General features: G+C 40.3%; 1 protein-coding gene across 2 annotated transcripts; it reads left to right on the top strand.

The window, feature by feature from the left end:
- Window positions 1-441: 441 nt before the first annotated feature.
- Window positions 442-19,008, top strand: LOC109401133 (proclotting enzyme-like). Of its 2 annotated transcripts, none has more exons than XM_019673611.3 (4): window positions 442-723; window positions 1,299-1,489; window positions 1,547-1,683; window positions 17,987-19,008. In XM_019673611.3, the coding sequence occupies exons 1-4, from the start codon at window positions 627-629 to the stop codon at window positions 18,885-18,887; spliced, it is 1,326 nt and encodes a 441-aa protein (XP_019529156.3). In that variant the 5' UTR covers window positions 442-626; the 3' UTR covers window positions 18,888-19,008. The 2 variants fall into 2 exon arrangements, with proteins under 2 accessions (XP_019529156.3, XP_019529157.3); XM_019673612.3 differs by having other exon boundaries at window positions 448-723; window positions 1,299-1,483.
- Window positions 19,009-21,241: the final 2,233 nt, after the last annotated feature.

The following is a 21,241-nucleotide window of genomic DNA, read 5'->3' as shown; positions in this document are numbered from 1 at the left end:
TGGTGGACTAAGAAATAATAAGCACGAAAGTATATAAAGAGAAATTTTGGTTGACAAAGCTCCAGAAACATAACACTGTAAATATTAAAAAAAGACGTTGATGAGGAAAAAGCTGAGCCATTAGAATTCTGTCCAGCAATATCGTTCAGGTGCTCCTACGTGTTCCATGTGCTAGGTGTTAGGCACCTTCTGATCAAGGCAAAACGCCGAACGTCGCACCGAGCTCAACAGTTCAATAATCCAATGAAGTTCAAGAACGCCTGTTTAGGCCTATATATTTATGTGGCGACGTATTAGGTTGTAACTCATTTTTGCAATTTTTGTCCCCATTTTGCATTTGCCTTAGTTGGTGAGAAGAAGAACCATCTGATAGGGGCAGGCCGTCGAGTAATGCACCAAGACGAGGGGGTGCACGATAAGGCGACTGAATTGCGATCGTATTGTGACGCCTTTTAGTCGAGAGCAGTCCGCTGAGTGGTGAAGATCGGGACGAGCCAATTAATTTTGGACTGGGCTGTGAATAGTGAAAGTGATCGTGAGCTTTGATCTCGGAATAGTATTAGGACGGTATCATGATAAGTGGTGAAATTTAATGATAACTTGTATCATCAATAGTTTTATTAAAAATGGTTAATAAAAAGTCCACTGGTTTGTGGATTATCATCGGACTATGCTTAGTTCAATCGACGATCGGGTTGATGAACGATGAGTTTGAAAATAAAGGTATGTGTAGGTGTGCAGGTTTTTTTTTTTAATTATGCCCAATTAAATAGATAAGATCGCTATAAAACCTATGGATTTCAAAAAGATATTTAAAAAATGTCAGTATTTCCTGAAAATTTTCAACCTACTTTTTAAAAAATCAGATTTTATTTTCAAGAACAAGAAATTATAAGTTTCATGTGCTATCAGACTTGGAGCCGGAAGTTATAGTGTTATATCTCTCTGCACCAAAACGCGTGGCCTTGTACGAATTTTTGCATTTCAGAAAGCTGATAATAAGTAGTGTTCTTTATGTTTCGCGTTCTTCGCGACGATAACGATACATCTAGAAAACCCCCTTCATGCAGCAGGAGCAATATTACAGAACGAACGATAGAGTGAGTGATGGAGTGGACATTCGACTCTAATGATACATTATCCAGTTTTTAAAATTATTTACTCAATTTTAAAGACATGTGTTTTATCAAGATCTGACTAGAAATTTCCAACTGAAAATATTACATTTTTTTGGCTCGAACAGTGTAGATTATTTCCAAATAATATTCATTTATTTTATTTTCTTCAATTCATATCAGCTTCCAAAACTCCCGAGGACAATCACATCAGTGGTGATGCAGCCACCGCCGATATCAAGCCAGACCGTCCCGTACAGCGGAGAAAACCCTTCCGAGTGGTGCAGGCCGATCGCGAGAAAAAACATTTGGATCTCAACTTGTTGCGGAAGAAACGGTTCGTCAGTGTCATTCTGAGTCCGTTTTCGGTGAGGGTATTAGTGGTTAGGTTAATGAATTGAAAAAAGGTCTAGATGGAATTTGATTTGCAGAAAAATAAAACATTCCAAGAGTGCACCACTCCAGCTGGTGAGAAGGGCCACTGCAAGCGCTACCAACACTGCAAGACCATGGGGTCCGGTGATAATCTGTGGAAGCTGTTGGGACAGCTGTGCGTCATCGAAAATATGTAAGATTCATCACTCTTTAAAGTACATTGAAAATTCTATATAGATTTCCATATCTCTAAGACTGTGAGGGCCCACATATCCGATGCAGTAAACGCACGGGTATTCAGCACGACCATGCTGAAGATGGCGGGTTTGAATCCCAGTTGTTCCTGGAAATTTGGAAGTCTATGGTGTAGATAAAAAAAAATCTTCAATGTGTGTCCTGAACATCTGATATTTTAGCACAACTTTTGTACTCTCAGTGTATTTTGATCCGTATAGATACAATGCATCTTAAAAGAATGAAAGAGAGGATAACCACTCAAAAATAATAAGAAAATCACTGTCATATGAAATCATGGTTTATTACAGATATCTATGTGTATCAATTAGCCTATTTCTCTTTGTTTCTATACTTTTTTTACTTTCGCACTCTAACTCATTTTACATTAGCTGAAACTCACGCACTGTTCTATTACTTTTTCTTCCTTTGTGAAAATAATTCAGTTATTCTTCATAAACTACGTAACGCTAATGAAGGAGGGAATGGGCCTGCAACAGGGTTACGCTTCATGTAAAATTACAAAATTTCTCAAACATTTTTTTCCAATCAATCCCTGCAGAAACCCCTGAAGGAATTCTGGGAGAAATATCTGAGAAATATCCTGAGAGGAATCGTGACTGGAAGCTTAGCGGAAGTCCTTTAAAGAATCACAGAAGAAACCCCGGATAAATTGAAGAAATCCTGGGAGGTATCCCCTTAAAAAAATCCAGAAAGAATCTTGCAAGGAATATCAGCAGGAATCTCGGCACTTATAGCTAAAAGAACTCCCATTGGAATCTCTAAACATACCTTGGCAGAAAATTTTGAAAGAATACCAGGAGGAATCCATGAAGTAGTTCCAGCAGGTATTACTAAACGACTGCCGGCTAGAATTCTTGGAAGGATCCTTTTTCTAAGGCTATCCCAGCATAAATCCCAGAAAATTGGGAATATTTCTTAGCTTTCAATTTTATATAGTCAATCAAAACAACATAGGAACGGAAAAGTGTTAGTTCGGGCTCGCCGGTCGAAAAAAAAAATCCGAGCGCCAAGTGAGTCGCGTTCAGTGTATTTCTGTGTGGAATAGACTAAAGGTTTCTGTTCCCTAGTGGAGTGGAGACGCGCGATAGAATTTTCTTTTTGGCTAGTTTTTGCGTTGAAAAGTGGTCGGTTGTCAACGGCGGTTTGTTGTCAAATCATATCACCAACCATAGGTGACTCCCGGACTGACAATGTACCTTACCCTACTAACAAAAAAATCCTTCTTGAGACAAACGTGGAGATGCAGCGATTCGCGGTCTCTATAACAACGTTTGTCTTACTAACATTCCCTCCCATCCTCGATGACCGTAAGGACGTGGCCGGCGCCGTTAGTGACCCTATTAAAGTTGAGAGCTCTCGACCTGTGTACATTGAGAATAGTAAGCTAGTCCTAAGCCCTATTCATTGGTTCCTTGTACAATTTCGATTGTTCTGATCAATCACGGAGTAGCAACTACGAATTGTGCGGTCATCTATGCTCATGCTCATGCTCATGCTCAATCAAAACAACATAGGAACGCCAAGAAATAAAGCCTGTATCCGCAATAATCGGGATCGGGACACAGAAATATGGCTGTAACTCTGTAATAAATCGGTAAAATTAGCCAAATAATTGACTGAGAACTCTTTGGTGTATGTTTATTGTTTGTGCCAAATTTCATAAAAATCGACGCATAACTTTTAACTGTGAATGGAAAACAAACAGGCGTGGTTTTAAGCATTTTGTACAATCATGACCAATTTTCATTCGCATAGTAGATGGTTCTTTTACGCTATAGTTCAAAGTTCTGTGATGATAATTATGAAACTTCGTTAGCAGTTATGATACTTACAGAGACACTTTCTTGCAAAATTCCATCAACTTTCATCAATTGGTTTGAAAGCTATTGGTGGATAGGGGTGAGTGTTAACGAAATTTTTACTTGTTTTTTTTATGTGCGATGTTCGCCTATTCATAACATTTGAATCTCTCTGCCAATTTTCATGAATTGTTTACAATAGGTAGATGATTATGTGTATATTATGCTTGAAAATTTTGATGAATATTGGTATAGTACTTTGAACAGTACAATCGAAACAATAAAGGGTTCTGGCTAATTGCTGTCTGAAGGGCTAAAATCACGTTCAGTCCCAATACATGTTTCGACTATAAAATTGTTGATAGTGCATCGATTTTTTTGAAATTTTGCCTATGCAACGAATGGAGATTGAGAGGTTTGTGTTCAAAAATTCAGCCATTTCCTTAACCAAATTCAAAAGTTGCAGTGCTGACAAGCAAAACTAAGAGTTGAACAAAAATCAATGGCGCGCATTCTACTCTTACATCGCTACATCAAAAAGTACTGCACCGATTCACATGAAATTTTGTAGGTGAAATGAACACATCTTAAAATGTTATTAGGCCAAATTTGAGCAATGTTAATGTATCTATTGCGAATTTGCAACTGTATTTCTGTGTCCCGATTATTGCGGATACAGGCTTTATTTCCCAAATTAGCATCACAGTCGGACCGACTATCCCGTTTATTCCTGAAGGAATCCTGTAGAGACTATAGTATACCTGATGTATTCGTTAGAGAAAACATGACAGGAATGCTGGCTGGAAGCTGAGCAGGAATTTCAGAAAGAATCATAGGACACATCCCGGATGGAATTACTTTCAAAAAGTGTCAATGGGACTCCGAAAGTCTCGAAGCTAATTCCGAATAAATTGCCGAGGACATTCTCAAAGAAACTGACGCAAAAATGTTAAAAGCACAATGATGGGCACAACTGTTAACCAAAAAGTTAAATTTTACGCTTTACTGTTAAATCGGTAATATTTCATAGTAATTTAACACTCGTTAACGTTAACGTAACCGTTGACGTTGAATTTCACTTGGTGAAAAAAAAAATCGCCAAACGTAATATTTATATTGTTTTATTGTGAATATGCGGATATTAAGACACTGATGTTTTTTTGCATGCGTATATTCCCTGGGCTTGGATTATATCTTCCAGGAAGCTTTGATTTCAGGCATGTAGTCGATGTGCTTTGCAGTAATGATTGGAATAGTTGAATGTTTAATCAATGGCAAACAATTCTGTAAAATCAGATCTTCAAGTCATCTGATATAGTTATACTGATCATGCTGCTGCATAGTACATCGAACATTTGTCGAAGTCATTTATGTGCCGGGAAAATATAATTCCAATTTGGTGAGAATATTACAAACTGAGGGAGGGTAATAGGCCCAGTCAGACCCCTGAATGGGCAATGTGGGTTAGTGTATGGGAATGCCATTGAAGGTTTGTAATATTCTCCGAGGCTTTCGAAATCCAACAGGGCGTGTCCCCGGGTTGCGGATAGGGGGAAAAGGGAGATTTTTCGCATTTGTACTGCAATTAGCCAATGTGATATTATCTCCTATGGTGTTGTAGTGCGAATGAATGATCTCATTCTATGGGAATTCGAACCTTGTAATGTATTGTTTATTAACTCCAATTTTCTAAGCTTGACAAAGTTTTGAAGACAAACATGTGATGAGAGAAATGCCTAATAGGAAAGTCACATCAGCAAAGCTTTTACATATGCAAATGCTATCCATGAGTCATGTCTAGCATTTAATGTGTATGGCAATGAGTGGTTCTCACCTAGCAGGGGTACTACAAGACCACGCGGACAATTCGATTAAAGGCTTAATTGGGGATAATATATTTTCCAGAATTGAAGGGACATTTTCTTCCGGGGTGACTGGCGAGTCGGAGAGGGTAGAAGTTTCCGTTTGTTATAATTGACAAAATAAACAATAGGACGCTTTTTCTTTCTTTGACTTGCTTGGTATTTTGTGGATTATTGTTTTTTGGTTTTGGAAGGTATGCGATTCACTATTGAGCCTTAACATTATTTTGCACCTGAATAGCAAATAGCATTGATATTGTCAAATCTGTACCAACATCCTAATCCCACACCAAAATACCCTTTTCCTATCCCATGGCGTTTATATGGTCAGCAAAGACTATTCAGCCATCACCCCTCCTTATCATCGGCTTTGGACTGACTTGCGCTATCATTGCCCCACCAAATGCTGCAAAATGAAAATGAAATGTTCTTTTGCATGCGTATATTGAGGTTTATTAATGATAACTGAGAACAATAATATGTTAATATAAAACATTTTTATTTATTGTAAGTCGGGCTTATTTCCTGAATACTCATATTATGCTAAATGATGACAAAACTGTAACAAATGAGAGGATCTCTAATGAAAAAAAAACTTTTCATTTAACGGGCACCAGATATAACGTCGTTAACGTTAATATGATTTTCAAAAAGTGAACTGAGACGTTAAATCGTTAATAATATTTAACGCCGTTAATTATCAGTTAATGGATTAACGTGAATGTGCCCACCTCTGCAAAAGCATCACTGAAGATGTCTCGAAGAATTCTTCTTCTTTTTCGTCTTTTTTGTGGCTCAACGTCCCCACTGGGAATTAGCCTGTCTCGCTTCAACTTAGTGTTCTTTGAGCACTTCCACAGTTATTATTTGAAGGGCTTTCTTTGCCTGCCACATTGTATGTATTTGTATATTGTGGGGCAAGTACAATGATACACTATGCCCAGGGAATCCAAAAAATTTTAACGACCGGAACGGGAACCGAACCCTCCGTCTCCTAACTGGAGAATTATTAAAAAATTATAAGATCTGCAGAAGAAACTCACAATAGAATTTTATAAATTTTTTCTGGTAGGAAATTCTACAGGGTTAATCGAATGCTCAACAAAAAACTTTCAACGGAATTCCACAAGGCAGCAATGTAGAATTTTCCAAAGTATTTAAAAAAAATATTTCCGAGAAAAGTGCAAATAAATTTGTTAAATAATTCCCAAAACATTACCGAATTGATTACTAAAGGCATAACCGAAGGAATTCTCAAAAAGTTTGCCAGAGGGATTGCTGGAATAATTCAAAAAGATGAAATAGTCAAAACAATTGCATAGAAAATATCCTAAACAACTGCTAAAGAATTCACAAATATGCTCGAAAAATCCCAAAAAAAAAATGCTAAAAAACCTTTCGCAACAACAGATGAAGTTGTTTAACCCATTAACGCCCGAATTATGCCACAATCACAGTAGATGTCTGATTTTTAATGGAGTACCTCAACCCCATAAAAGAAAGTTATTGCAGTCATTTAAACGGAAATCTACGGTGAAATTTTCGTTTTAATACACAGTGGGGCATATGCACGTGAAACGTTGAAAAAATATTTATTTTTTTATTTATTTTTTTTTTTTGCGCAGCTACCTTATTTCTATGAGCTATGTAAATCTATTTTAGATGACTGATCATAGCTGATATTCTCCTAATAAAAAAAGTTACAGCTTGACATGTTCCAGAAATGGATTACATTAGTAATAAATAAAACAATCTGCTAGTAGCTTATCAATGGATAGTTTTCAACAGTTTTTAGGCATTTCAATATGCATCATTCTAATAATTTCTATATATAATGGATTGATATTGGGCATTCTAGTAGTATATCCTGCCCACCGTATCCTTCTGGCTTTGCTAATAAGGACCACCTTATTAGCGTTCTGCTCATCTCATTCTCCCGCGCAGAGCTATGGGAAATCATGGACCAAAACGGCTTTCCTAGGAAGCTGACTAGACTGACATTTAGAAGCAACGATGGAGGGTGTGCAAAACTGCGTAAGGGTTTCGGGTGAACTATCCAATTCATTCGAATCTCGCCGGGGACTGCGACAAGGTGACGGACTCTCATGCCTGCTCTTCAACATTGCTCTGGAAGGTGTGATGCGACGAGCCTTGCTCAACAGCCGGGGAACGATCTTCACAAAATCCGTTCAATTTGTGTGCTTTACGGACGACATGGACATTATCGCCAGAACATTTGGAAGGGTGCAGAGCTGTATACCCGCCTGAAAGGCGAAGCAGAAAAGGTCGGACTAGTGGTGAATGCCTCAAAAACAAAGTACATGCTGGTAGGCGGAACCAAACACGACCGGATCCGTCTGGGTAGTAGTTTTACGATAGACGGGGATACTTTCGAGGTGGTGGAGGAATTTATCTACCTCGGATCCTCACTGACGGCTGACAACAACGTGAGCCGTGAAATTCGGGGGTGCATCATCAGCGGTAGTCGGGCCTACTACGGGCTCCAGAAGAAGCTGCGGTCGAAAAAGATTCACCCACGCACCAAATGCACCATGTACAAAACGCTAATACGACCGGTGGTCCTCTACGTACACGAGAAGGTAGCCAGAGGTGGGGGGGGGGGGGTCGGTCTGGTCAAAGTCTACGCTCCATACAAATTTCAAAATTTTTGTATGGACAAAAGTCTACGAGGGGGAGGAAGGGGTCTGAGATGACCAAATTTTGGTCTACGTGGTTTATGTACAGCCCCTTATGTAGTTCTATTCTCGAGATACACAAGTTCATAATTTGTAAGAATCATTGAATCCGCCTAACGGGGGCAACAGTTGATCAAATTACGTTCAATTTATCTATCTACAGCTATTTTGCATGAAGCCGATCAATCAGTAGGTCGGCTCCAGAGGCACGTTCGACCCAAACGAATGTCTTTGAGATGAGTGTCACAATGAACCTGAGAAAAGATAACAAATTGATTGCACATGGCACGTTATCGAAAATTACGTTATCATTAGTTCAAGTTGATAACTAATTATACTATACTATATTTTGTTCAGTATTATATTTAGTGAAATTAGACTGCTGTTTAATAATTAGCTGGTTTTGTTATCAATCAGTGGCCATGCAGTTCTATTTCATCGTAAAAACTACTTTATCAATATTTGTTTCGAATGTTTAGAGCTCACTAGCGCCACCTAACGGATAAACCCAGAACCGACTAGTTAGTCCTTGATGTACTGATCAACTTTGCCGAAGACGAAATTCTTCTATGTAGCCTGATTTTCGAGATACAGAAGTTCAGAATTTGTAGGGCTCACTAGCGCCACCTAGCGGATAAACCTAAAATGAACTAGTTAACTATCCATTAGCCCTTGATGTCCTGATAAACTTTACTGAAGACTAAATTTTTCTATGAAGCCTGATTTTCGAGATTCAGCAGCTAAGAATTTTTAAAACTCACTAGCGCTACCTAGCGGAAAAAAACCTTAAACCAACTAGTTCACTATCGGATAGATTGTGATGCCCTGATCGACCTTGCCCAGGACGAAATTCTTCAATGTAATCGGATTCTCAATGTACAGAGGTTTAATTTTTTTAGGACTCATTAGCGCCACCTAGCGGATAAACCTAGAACCAACTAGTTCACTATCGGATAGTTCTTGATGTCCTGATCAACTTTGCCGAAGACGAAATTTTTCTATGTAGTCTGATTTTCGACATCCAGATATTCAGAATTTTTAGGGCTCACTAGCACCCACAGGGCCCACTTGCGCCACCTAACGGATAATCCTAGAACCAACTAGTTCACTATCGGATAGCTCTTGATGTCCTGATCAACTTTGCCGAAGACAAAAAATGTCTATGTAGTTTGGTTGTTGAGAAACAGAAGTTAAGAATTTCTATGACTCGCTAGCTCCACCTAGTGGATAAACCTAGAACCAACTAGTTCTCTATCGGATAGCTGTTGATGTCCTGATCGACATTGCCGAAGACGATATTTTTCAATGTAGTCTGATTCTCGAGATACAGATGTCTGGAATTTTTAGGGCTCACTAACGCCACCTAGCAGATAAACCTTGAACCAACTAGTGCGCTATCGAGCAGCTCTTGATGTCTTGATCATCTTTGCCAAAGGCGAAATTCTTCTATGTAGTCTGATTCTTGAGATACAGAAGTTCAGATTTTTTAGAGCCCACTTGCGCCACCTAGCGGCCAAACCTACAATCAACTAGTTCACTATAGGATAGCTATTGATGTTCTGATCAACCTTGCCGAGGATGAAATTCTTCTATGTAATCGGATTCTCAAGATACAGAGGTTTAAATTTTTTAAGACTCACTAGCGCCACCTAGCGGATAAACCTAGAACCAACTAGTTCACTATCGGATAGCTCTTGATCTCCGGATCAACCTTGCCGAAGACAGAATTCTTCTATGTAGTCTGATTCTCGAGATACAGAGGTTTATTTTTTTAGAGCCCACTAGCGCCATCTAACGGATAAACCTAGAACGAACTAGTTCACTATCGGATAGCTATTGATGTCCTGATCAACCTTGCTGAAGACGAAATTCTTCTATGTAGTCGGATTCTAGAGATACAGAGGTTTGAATTTTTTTGGACTCACTAGCGCCACCTAGCGGATAAACCTAGAACCAACTAGTTCACTATCGGATAGTTCTTGATGTCCTGAGCAACTTTGCTGAATATATTTTTTTTCTTTGTAGCCTGATCCTCAAGATACGAAAGCGACAGTATTGGCAATGGCTGTTGACGAAACACCTGTCAAAGCACAATGTTTCGTGATCACTAGTGCCACCTACTGGAGCGAATACGTACTAAATTATGTACTATCGAAGAGTCCTTGATCTTCTCAACAACTTTGCTGAAGACACCAGTCTTCCAAAATGCTTCATTTCTCCGCAGTTATCGCAAAAGTTACTGATCTATAAATAGATCACTGGGCGTTCGAGGCATCTGATCTATAAATAGATCACTGGGCGGAAATGGGTTAAAAAAAAATGCCAAATTAACTCTTAAACTCCTTTTTTTTAACTGTATTAATGAGATTTCTAGTCCTAGGCAAGTTCATCTCGGGACCCACGCTTTACTTCCCTTCCGAAGGAAGAACTCACATTTTGTGAGTTTGTCGGGAGTGGGATTCGATCCCAGGTCCTCGGCGTATTAGTTAAGTGTTCTAACCATCCAACAAGGTCCGCTCCAATTAAAATTATTTTGAAAGTTTAAACAATTTTCGTTTACATTACTAATTTTTTATTGAAAGGATGTGCTGAAACATTCTTTAACGAATTTTTTTAAGAAATTTGTGAAGGGGAGCCAAAGGAATTTCAATTGAAGTTACCAGCCATTATAACCTAAATTTCCAAAGTTACAGTAGGACATAAATTTCCGGAGGAATTCCCAAATAAACTACTGGAAAACAGGAAATGCTCAAAAAAATAAATAAAAGCTATGGTTTTCAAGATCTTTCAAACATGTTTTTTACACGAAACCTAACAGACATTCCATTCTTATTTGAATTATGGATGTAGTGCAAAACATACAGGGTGCGGCAGGAAAAAATGCGAAAAGTTCAAGGCACTATTACACGCTAAATATGGGATATATATGACTATTTTTTCATGACAGTGTATCAGTCAAGGTCTATATTCTAGCACTGAAAAATAAAAATGAACATATTCGATGTTTAACATGTGATAATGTGGGCCTAATAAGCGGATATCAATAAACTGCGCGCCCAATGGTCATTAAACAAAATGACTATAACAGCAACAAAATTAGCTCAAATTTGATGAACAACCAGACCACACTGATCCAGAGCCATGTAGTTTCACATACCAGATGAAATAAGTACATATATTTGATGATATTGTAGAGAAAATCAAAAAATTTGTTTTATCAGAAGCGAAATTTAGCGACCTGTGTGATTTTCTGCGGTTTGAAAATTCTGGTTGTCTTCATCTTCAGGCGCCGCCCTGTAAAGGTTAGTGACCAAAATGGGAATTTTTTTAATTAACTTTTCAGAAAACTAGCCTATTATAGATCATGGAACATTGAAACATAGATTGGTTAATGTCAAATGGACGAAAATGAGGTTTGAAGTTGAAAAACACTTTCGCATTTTTTCCTGCCGCATACTGTACTTGTCTCCGGTTACAAATAGTTTTTACTAGATCGATTTTGAGATCGATTTGCAAAATCAAATTTTTGGTTTTTTTATTGTCAAATTTTTGGAACGATATATGAGATTGTATTTATATAAACGTTCAACATCATGCAATTTCTTCTAGGTAACATTGTCTGTGTAGCAATCAACTTAGTGCAAATTTAGCAGTTATTTTTTTAAATTATCGCTTCCTAATTCCTATTAAAAATCATGCAATTTAATATCTGGCGCTTTTTCTCAAAAATTTCTCTTTGTGAAGTTCCACAAAAATTATTTGAAGTTTTGGAGGAGGTCTCAGGGGCATTTCAGAGCGTCTCAGAGGGGTTTCACGGGGCCTCATAGGCATTTTAAGGCAGTGTTAAGAAGGTTCAATATCAACTGACATTTAAAACTCTCATTATTTGATTTTCCATCGAGATGGATGTGGGCTTCTTGGTCGTGCGGTTAGCGGCGTCAGTCGTCTTGGCGTTTCGTAAGCCTCGGAGTGCGGGTTCGATTCCTGCTCCAGTCGGGGAAAACTTTTCGTCAAACGGGAAATTCTCCATTGGGCCACTGGGTGTTATGTCTGTTGTCCGTTGTCTCGTGTATGTAATGTTCAGTCTGTGCAGCCTCTAGCTGAAGACGGTGTAGTGTCTTTTTTTATATCAATTGAATGGTCGTAGCAAGCTTTAATTGTGGTGTCGCAGATTTAAAACTTGATTCGTCATTGACGTCTAACCATGATAAACCTATCATTGATCTGTTTTCACTTTGGTTACTAAACCCAACATAGACCCAACTGTTATCCGATGTGGGTCCAAAAGCGGTCCAACATTTGGCAAAATTTGACTCGACATACAATATTTGTTCAGTCTACCATTATTTTCGAGTTTTACATCCCAAGGATTTTCAGGGGTTACCGGTAGATCTCAGGGCGTTGAAGGGGGTCTCAGGAGGCTACAGGGGGTGTCAGAGACGCTCTAAGGGATCTCAGAGACATTTTGGGGGGTCCCAGGAGTTTCAGGGGGCACTTCGACGTCATAGGAGCATTTCAAGGGGTTACAGTGGTGTTTCAGGGAGTCTCAGGGAAATACACCTGAACGCCCTTAAACTCCTGAGACCCCTTCAGAATAAAGCCCTTGAAATGCCCTGAAACCACTTCAAAACCTCAAACCCCCCTTTGGGACCGTTCATAAACCACGTAGACTTTTTGGGGGGAGGGGGGTTCTGGCCGTTCCATACCAATTTTGATATTTTTGTATGGACAAAAGTGTACGAGGGGGGAGGGGGGTTTCTGAGATAACCAAATGTTTGTCTACGTGATTTATGAACAGCCCCTTTGAAGCACCCTTAATATCCCCGTAATCCATTCCTCTCCTGAGATTCCATAGAGTTTCTCATGGGGTTGCTTCCGGGGTTGCTCATCGGGTTTCTTCAGAAATAACTTCGAGATCCTCCAGGGATTCACCGGAAATTTCTTCTGTTATTCTTTCAAAAACGAATTCTGGGATTATTTAAAAAATGCCTGCAAGAACTCTTGTTGGGATTCCTTCAGAAACTCCCCCAGGAATTAATCCAGGATTTCAGGATTTCCTCAGGAATTTTAGCGGTTTCTTCAGTATTTCCTCTAAGAATTCATCAGAAACTCCTCCTGGAATTCTCTCAGATATCGAACTTTGTATTTCATCATAAATCTTGAGATTCCTTCGGAAATTCCTCCCGGTTTTTTTTTTTCAAGAACTATTCCAGGTATTCCTCCTGCCAATTCTCTAGGATTTTATTCAGACATTTCTCCAGGGACTTCTGCAAGAGTTCTACCAAGAATTTCTACAGGAATTACCCCAGGTTTTTCCTCAGAAATTCCTCCGGGAATTTATTCTAGAATGGATCCAGGAATTCTTCCAGGGCTTCCTCCAAGAATTAATCCAGGAATTTGTTCTCTAGGGTTTCTGCTACACATTCCTCCAGGAATTAGTCCATGGATTCTGCCAGAAATTCCACCGAAGATTCCTGCAGTAATTCCTCCTGAAAATCCTTCTGGAATTCTTCCTGGAACTCCACCAGAAAATCCTTTCAGAATTCCTCTAGAAATTTCTCCAGGAATTCCTTCAGAAATTTCTCTATGGGTTTCTACCAGAATTCCTCTAGAGATTCTTCAAGGAATTCATTCAGGGATTCCTCCTGGAGTTCTTCCATTAATAGTTCCACGGAATTTCACCAAGATTTCCCATTGAGATTTGTTCATGAATTCCTCCTGAGGTTCCTCCAGAAATTGTTTCAGGGATTCCTCCAGGTTTATTTCCAAGAATTCCCCCAAGGATTCTTAAAAGTAATTCTCTAGAAATTCCTTTAAGGATGCCTCCAGGAATTCCTCAAGAGGATTCTTTAGAATTACCCCAAGAATCTCTTCAGAAAGTCCTCCAGGAATTGATCCAGGAACTCCCATAGGAATCTCTTCATAAATTACTACCGCAATCCCTCCAGGAATTCCTCCTGGAATTCCTCCAAAAATTGCTCTGGGAATTACTCTACAAATTTCTATTGGAATTTATTCAGAAATTTCTCTTGGAATTTCTTCAGAAATTTATCTTGGAATTTCTTCAGAAATTCCTCTAGTAATTGCTTCCAGAATTTCTCTCGAGATTCCTCCAGGAATTCATTCCAGGATTTCCCCGAAAATTCCTTTACAAATTTATCCAGGAATTCTTTCTGGGATTCCGCAAGGAATTTGTCTAGAACTTCCTGCAGGAATTCGTCCAGAATTTTCAAGGCATTCCTCCTCAGGTTCCTCCAGAAATTGCTTCAGGGATTTTTCCAAGAATTTTCCCAGGAATTTTTCCAAGAATTTCTCTAGAAATTTCTCTAAGGATTCCTCTAGGAATTTTCAAAAGGTTCCTTTATAAATTTCTCCTGGGAGTTTCTCCATGGACTCATCCCAGGATTTCTCTAGGAATTCATCTAGAGATTGCTCCGGGAGTTCTTCTACAGGTACCTCCCAGAATTATTCTGAAAACTCCACCAGGAATTCATCTAGGAATTTATCCAGAGATTGCTCCCAGCATTAGTCCAGGAATTTCTTCAGGGGTTCTTGAAGGAAACTCGTCAGGGTTTCTTCAAAGGATTTCTTAAGGAATTTCTCGAGATACTCCTCCAGCAATTGATACAGGAATTTCTCCAGAAATTTATCCAGGGGTTCCTCCAGGCATTCCTTTAGAAGTTCCTCCAGAGATTTCTGTAGGGATTCCTCCAGACATTCCAAGATTCCTTCAGAAATTTCTACTGCAATTTGTCCAAGAATTTATCTATAAAATCCTCCTATTAAGAAATTTCCTCAAGAATTCCTCCCAGAGTTTATCCAAGAATTATTCCAATAATTCCTCCTGGATTCCTGCATGAATTTCTCCTGAGATTTCTCTAGGAATTCCTTCAAATATTTCTTCAGGAATGCTCCAGGAAATCCTCAAGGGATTCTTTTAAAAATTTTCCCAAAAATTCTTTCCGGAATTTATTCAAGAATTATTCCAGGTATTGCCCCTGGCATTCTTCCAGAATTTCATCCAGGCATTTCTACAACGAATTTCACCGGAATTACCCCAGGTATTTCTCCAGGAATACCCCCGGGAATTTATTCAGGAATGGATCCAGGAATTCCTCCAGGCATTTCTTCGGAAATTCGTACAGCAATTGCTTCAGGAATCCTTCCAGGAATTCATCCAGAAATCCTTCCAGGGTTTCCTTCAAGATTTAATACAGGAATTTCTTCTCCTTGGTTTCCTCTACACATTCCTCCAGGAATTATTTCATGGATTCCTCCAGAAATTCCAGCGATGCTTCTTCCAGTAATTCTTCCAGAAATTCCTTCTGCAATTGCTCCTGGAATTCCTCCAGAAATTCCTCTTCGAATTTCTCCTGGAACTCCACCAGAAATTCTCCTCAGAATTCCTCTAGGAATTTCTTCAGAAATTTCTCCATGGATTCCTTCCAGAATTCCTCTACAGATTCTTCCAGGAATTCATTGAAGGATTTATCAAAGAATTGATTTAGGCATTCGTCCTGGAATTCTTCCATGAATAGTTCCATGGCATTTCCCCAAGATTTCCTATAGAGATTTCTTCAGGAATTCCTCCTGGGACTCCGCCTGGAAGTTGTCCAGAAGTTCCTCCAGGAATGCCTTCTGAGGTTCCTCCAGAAATTTGTTTCAGGGATTCCTTCAGGGTTCTTTCCAAGAATTCCCCCGGCGATTCTTCCAAGAATTTCTGTAGAAATTTCTCTAAGAATTTTTCTAGGAATCCCTTAAGAGGTTTCTTCAGAAATGCCCAAGGAATTCCTTCAGAAAGTCCTCCAGGAATTCATATAGGAATTCTTTCAGGAATTCCTAAGGGAATGCCTTCAGAAATTACTACCGCAATTTCTCCAGGAAGTTTTCCAGGGCCTCTTATGAAATTCCCCCAGAAATTCCTCCCGCAGTTTTTCCAGGAATGATCCCAAGAATTCCTCCAGGGGCTCCTGCATGAATTCCTCCTGAGATTCCTCTAGGAATTCTTTCAAGGCTTTCTTCGGGAATTCTCTAGGAAATCCTCCAATGATTCCTTCAGAAATTCCCCCAAAAATTTCTCAGTGAATTGATCCAGCAATTATTCCAGGTATTTTCCCAGGATTTCATCCAGGCATTTCTCCAGGGACTCCTCCAGGAATTCGTCGAAGATCTACCCCAGGTATTTCTTCAAAATTCCTACAGGAATTTCTTCAGAAATTGATCCAGGAATCCCTCCAGGAATTTCTTCGGAAATTCCTACAGCATTCCTACAAGAATTTCTGCACGAAATCCTTCAGAGATTACTTCAGATATTGTTTCAGGAGATTCTTTAGGAAATTTTATAGGAATTTTCCCAAGGGATTCCTCCGGAAATTCTTGCAGGTTTCCTCCAGGAATTAATCCATGAATTTCAACTCCAGAGATTCCTCTAGAAAGGGCCCATATAGCCGAGGCGGTAAACGCACGGGTATTCAGCATGACCATGCTGAGGGTGACGGGTTCGATTCCCGGTCGGTCCAGGATCTTTTTGTGAAGGAAATTTCCTTCACTTCCTTGGACCTGTGCCTGCCTCACGATTTACGCATGCAAAATGGTCATTGGCAGAGGAAGCTCTCAGTTAATAACTGTGGAAGTGCTCATAGAACACTGCTGAGAAGCAGGCTTTGTCCCAATGAGGACGTAACGCCAAGAAGAAAGAGGGAGAAGTCCCGTCTTCCATCTGCACTCCGCCGTAGATGGTACGCAACACCTTCCGTTCAAAAACTCCAAGGGCGCGTTGGTCCTCTACGTAGGGTCCATGTTTCGTGCCCATAGAGGACGACCGGTCTAATCAGCGTTTTGTAGATAGTTAGCTTCATGTGACGGTGAATTTTATTCGATCGTAGAGTTCTGCGGAATCCAAAGTAAACTTGATTTCCTGCCACAATGTGTCTCTGAATTTCTCTGCTGGTGTCGTTGTCGGCGGTCACCAGTGAGCCCAAGTACAAGATTCCATCACTTCAACTTCCTCATCACCGTCGATATAAATTCGGGGTGGCGGGCGCGGTGATTCCTCCCTGGAGCCCTTTGCCATCATGTACTTTGTCTTCGACACATTAATGACTAATCCGATTCGCCTGCACCCCAAACTGAGCCGAAACCAAAATTTTCATGAACCTTGATGCTCGGGAATATATGTAAAAATCAATTTTAAGTTTGCATTTTCGAATTACCCCTCGTCGCATTTTGTACTGGGCGGAACTTTCAAGCATTAGCCCAGCTGTCAAAAGGTGTTACAGAAAAATCTCTTTGAAATTAATTTTAGGTATCAAAATCAAGTTCCAAAAAATCAGAAAAAAAAAATCATAGTGGCTTAGAAAAGGTGCTCTTTCGCATAAAATTAAAAAGAATCAATACTTTTTTTTTTCTCAAAACTTAAAACCCCAATTGCTTCAACCAAGAATTTCTGTAGGGAATTTCACCGGGAATTCCTCTAGGATTTACAGTTGGAATACATGAAGGAGTTCCACCGGGAAATCTTCTAGGAGCTTCACCGCGAGTTTCGCTGGATGAATAGCAGGAAATTCTTCTAGGATTTCCACCGAAGATTGCCCTAGGACTCTCTCCAGGAAATCTTCAATTAGTTACGATAACAGTTAACATTCCTAATAGTTTATTCCAAGCATATCTTCAGAGAGTCCTTTACAATTTTCTGTGCACATTTGTTGCAATAAACTAAGTTCAAAGTTTTCTAAACGCTTCCTTTCCAATATTTTCTCCAGAGTATTTGACACTAACTTGCATGTCAGAACAGCGCGATTTTAATATTATTGTTAGTTCCATAAATTTTAAGATCAAATCAAACATACATTGTATATTTCATTTCCCACATCATTTTCCAGATCCATCGGAATCTGTTGCCCGGAAAATGCCAGCGATGGAGTGGGACCGGAATTCTCTCTCCGGCTACCTTCGCAAGCAGACGACTACGATGCCGTAGAAGGCTTGGATGGCGATAACTCCGTCGACGGCAGGGACAGCCGTGATCGACCGGAAGAGCGAGGCTGTGGAATATCAACCAAACAACTCTCGAAGATAGCCGGAGGGCGTCCGGCTGATCCCGGAGAGTGGCCCTGGATGGCGGCACTGGTGCCGAACAGTGGCCAGCAGCAGTTCTGCGGAGGAGTACTGATCACCGATCGACACGTGCTGACGGCGGCTCATTGCGTGTTGAACCTGAAAATCCATCAGTTTCTGGTGAGGCTGGGGGAGTATGACTTTACCCAGTACAATGAGACGAGGTCGCGGGACTTCCGAGTGACGGAGATTCGAAGCCATGTGGATTTCGACCCGGTTAGCTACGAGAATGATATCGCCCTGTTGAAGTTGTTCCGGCCGTCGTATTTCAACTCCTACATCTGGCCGATTTGTATGCCTCCACTGGATGACTCGTGGAACGGATATCGAGGTGTTGTTGTGGGCTGGGGAACGCAGTTCTTCGGAGGGCCACATTCCAAGGTGCTGATGGAGGTTACATTGCCAATTTGGGCCAACAGAGACTGTCAGGACGTGTACATCAACCGGATCTTCGAAACGAGCATTTGCGCCGGGGACTACGGTGGTGGCAGAGACTCGTGCCAGGGCGACAGTGGTGGCCCTCTGATGCTACAACTTCCGAACAATCGCTGGGTGGTGGCCGGACTCGTTTCCTGGGGAATTCGGTGCGGAGAGGCAAATCATCCGGGAATCTATACTCGAGTGAGCTCGTACGTTCGTTGGATCATCGAGAACGCCGTGTTTTAAGCAATATTTGTGAGAATTGGAATAGCTTTGTGGTTAGATAACAAAACCTCTAATAAATGCATTTATCTTCTGTTCGTGTTAAGTACCAATAAAGAATCGTTGGATTGATATGAAAAGTCAATCTATGGCAATCAATCTAAATTTGAAAATAGACCATAACGCATCCATTAAGTATTGCGTATTGTTAAACACGTACCTCTATTTGAGAGTCAATCAAACGTCGTCGTGATTTGAATCTAACAGAACCAACAAATGAGTCTATTATCTTGCCCTTCATCTGAACAATGACACCGTTCTGTACCCATTAATTCGCCCCAATCTTCCCACTCGATACCCATAGCATACGATAAATTGCCACCTGACAGTTAATCTATTCTGCACTTGGCAGTTGCGTGACAGCCTCGGATGTTGCTGTCCTTTGGCATGTCGCGTGCCATCCATCGCTTCGCCGTGTCTCGTGTCACGATTTCGCGCCTTGTAACCTCCTTAGAGCACATGCAAATGAATAGAATACCGATATAGCTGGATGGGGATCGGAGGTAAGTTTTCTCTCACCCCTAAAGGTGGGTTGGGTATCAATGTTCCCACCGCACGAAGCTCATCCAGCATGTTGAACGGCGAAACAAAGTTACATATGGTGTTTGGCAAGCGTGGGTTGTACACTATTCTCTGCTAGTACCAAGCATCGAATGAAGCTAATAAACCGCATTTCAAATTGAAGTGGTCATTTTGATTTCACATAAAAAAACATCCCAAGCAACATTTTTTGTTAAATGGGTAAAAATCTGAACCCAAAACCTTGGATATGAACCATATTATCAAAATACACCATGATTCGGGATCATAAAGCTAAATCATGATTTTTGGATCAGAAATCATGATTTTGAGTGCGCATCGTTTATGATTCCGGTTGGTTTGCTAGGACCATGATTCCATATTATGCTTTTGAGATCTTGAGTCACGATATCGGAAGTGCATTACTTGTGATTCCGGTGGTTTTATTTTCGTAGGTACACGAATTCGTTAATGAATCACAAACTGTTCGATTCGCAGAAACTGTTCAGTTTGTATAGATCCTGGTCTTCGTTTTGGAACAGGTACTTGATGGGGTTTCCCAGTGTTATGTTATTTTTGTAGCTGATCGCTGAGTTCAATTTTGGCCAGATCTGAAGGGGATTTTTATTCAGAATTAGATGTTTTATTTTTTTCTCAAATGTTCCTCCAATTGAACTTACCTTTAAGTAATTGTTACAGGACTTTTATTAGGATTCACTGTGAGCAATGTATAAACACTGAATTCAAATACGCTCATCGTGCACCAACAACGACGAAATGCATCTGCCCCTTGACACGGACGCTGACGAAACTATTTCGGTTTTCCAATCAAAAGCGTTGCTAAGCACACAGGTGGAAGGTGTTTGGAGAACGTAACGCTTCCTATGGCCAGATCTCGATTTCATGAAAATGGTTGCTCTGAATCATGAAATTAAAGCTCAAATTACAAAATCATGATTCACGATCATGATTACCGTAATCCGGGGTAACATTGTTCAGAATTTTCGATCTTTCTTGATCTTTCTTTGTAGCCTGCAAACCGTTTTTGTAATCAAATCGGTTAAACTCAATTTAGTAATCTTAACAGTAATCTCTCTACTGAATATAGTTTTAGCTTGTCGTTCCTCCAGCAAACGAGCTACGTGCTCAGCCTACCACAGCCTGCCGTGTTTATCGCTTCACTATATCCATCTCTTCATATACTTGGTGTGTGGGTGTGAAACAGCCCTTATATCAAAGTGTATACTTTGCTGAACATTCTGTATTCACGCCTGTCACGAGCGGACGGCGATAGCACACGCAACCATCTAAGCAGGCGACGCCACTCTCGTCCTCTTGTTCGTCGACAGCCGGTCAGGTAAGACGTGCATCTGGGTGGTTCCTTTCCAGTGGATATTTAGTGTCGCACAATGGCTTTCCTGCCAGGTGTTGCGAATTTTGTCGCAACATAAACGTAGAACCTAATTAAAGAACGAAAACTGGATTGGAAAGGAATCACCCAGCGTCGCACCCAGCAACAAAGTGAAGCAATTGTGGATTGCAGTTTTTTTTTACCATCGCTGGCATCGTTCATTCCGAAGCGGGTCAAAATGGCCGCGCATGGAAAAGCGGACCGAAGTGTCGCGCAATAAAGTGGCGGACAAAATGTCGCGCAAAGAAAGAGCGGATTAATAAATCGCGCATAAAAAAAGCGGGCCGAAGAGTCGCGCATAAAAAAGCGGACGGAAGAGTCGCGCATAGAAAAGCGGACCAAAGAGTCGCGCATAGAAAGAGCGGATAAATAAATCGCGCATGGAAAA

This window comes from Aedes albopictus, chromosome 3, assembly GCF_035046485.1.
Source record: "Aedes albopictus strain Foshan chromosome 3, AalbF5, whole genome shotgun sequence".
In the NCBI taxonomy this organism is placed as follows: domain Eukaryota; kingdom Metazoa; phylum Arthropoda; class Insecta; order Diptera; family Culicidae; genus Aedes; species Aedes albopictus.
Note: the sequence above shows the minus strand (reverse complement) of the source record. Positions and strands in the feature narration are given on the sequence as shown.

What these genes read in the sequence shown, in the direction of transcription:
- LOC109401133 (XM_019673611.3), top strand. Translation starts at nt 627, where the DNA reads ATGGTTAATAAAAAGTCCACTGGTTTGTGGATTATCATCGGACTATGC. An exon ending in CGATGAGTTTGAAAATAAAG is followed by an intron (nt 724 to 1,298) that starts GTATGTGTAGGT and finishes AATTCATATCAG; the next exon opens with CTTCCAAAACTCCCGAGGAC. An exon ending in TGAGTCCGTTTTCGGTGAGG is followed by an intron (nt 1,490 to 1,546) that starts GTATTAGTGGTT and finishes TTTGATTTGCAG; the next exon opens with AAAAATAAAACATTCCAAGA.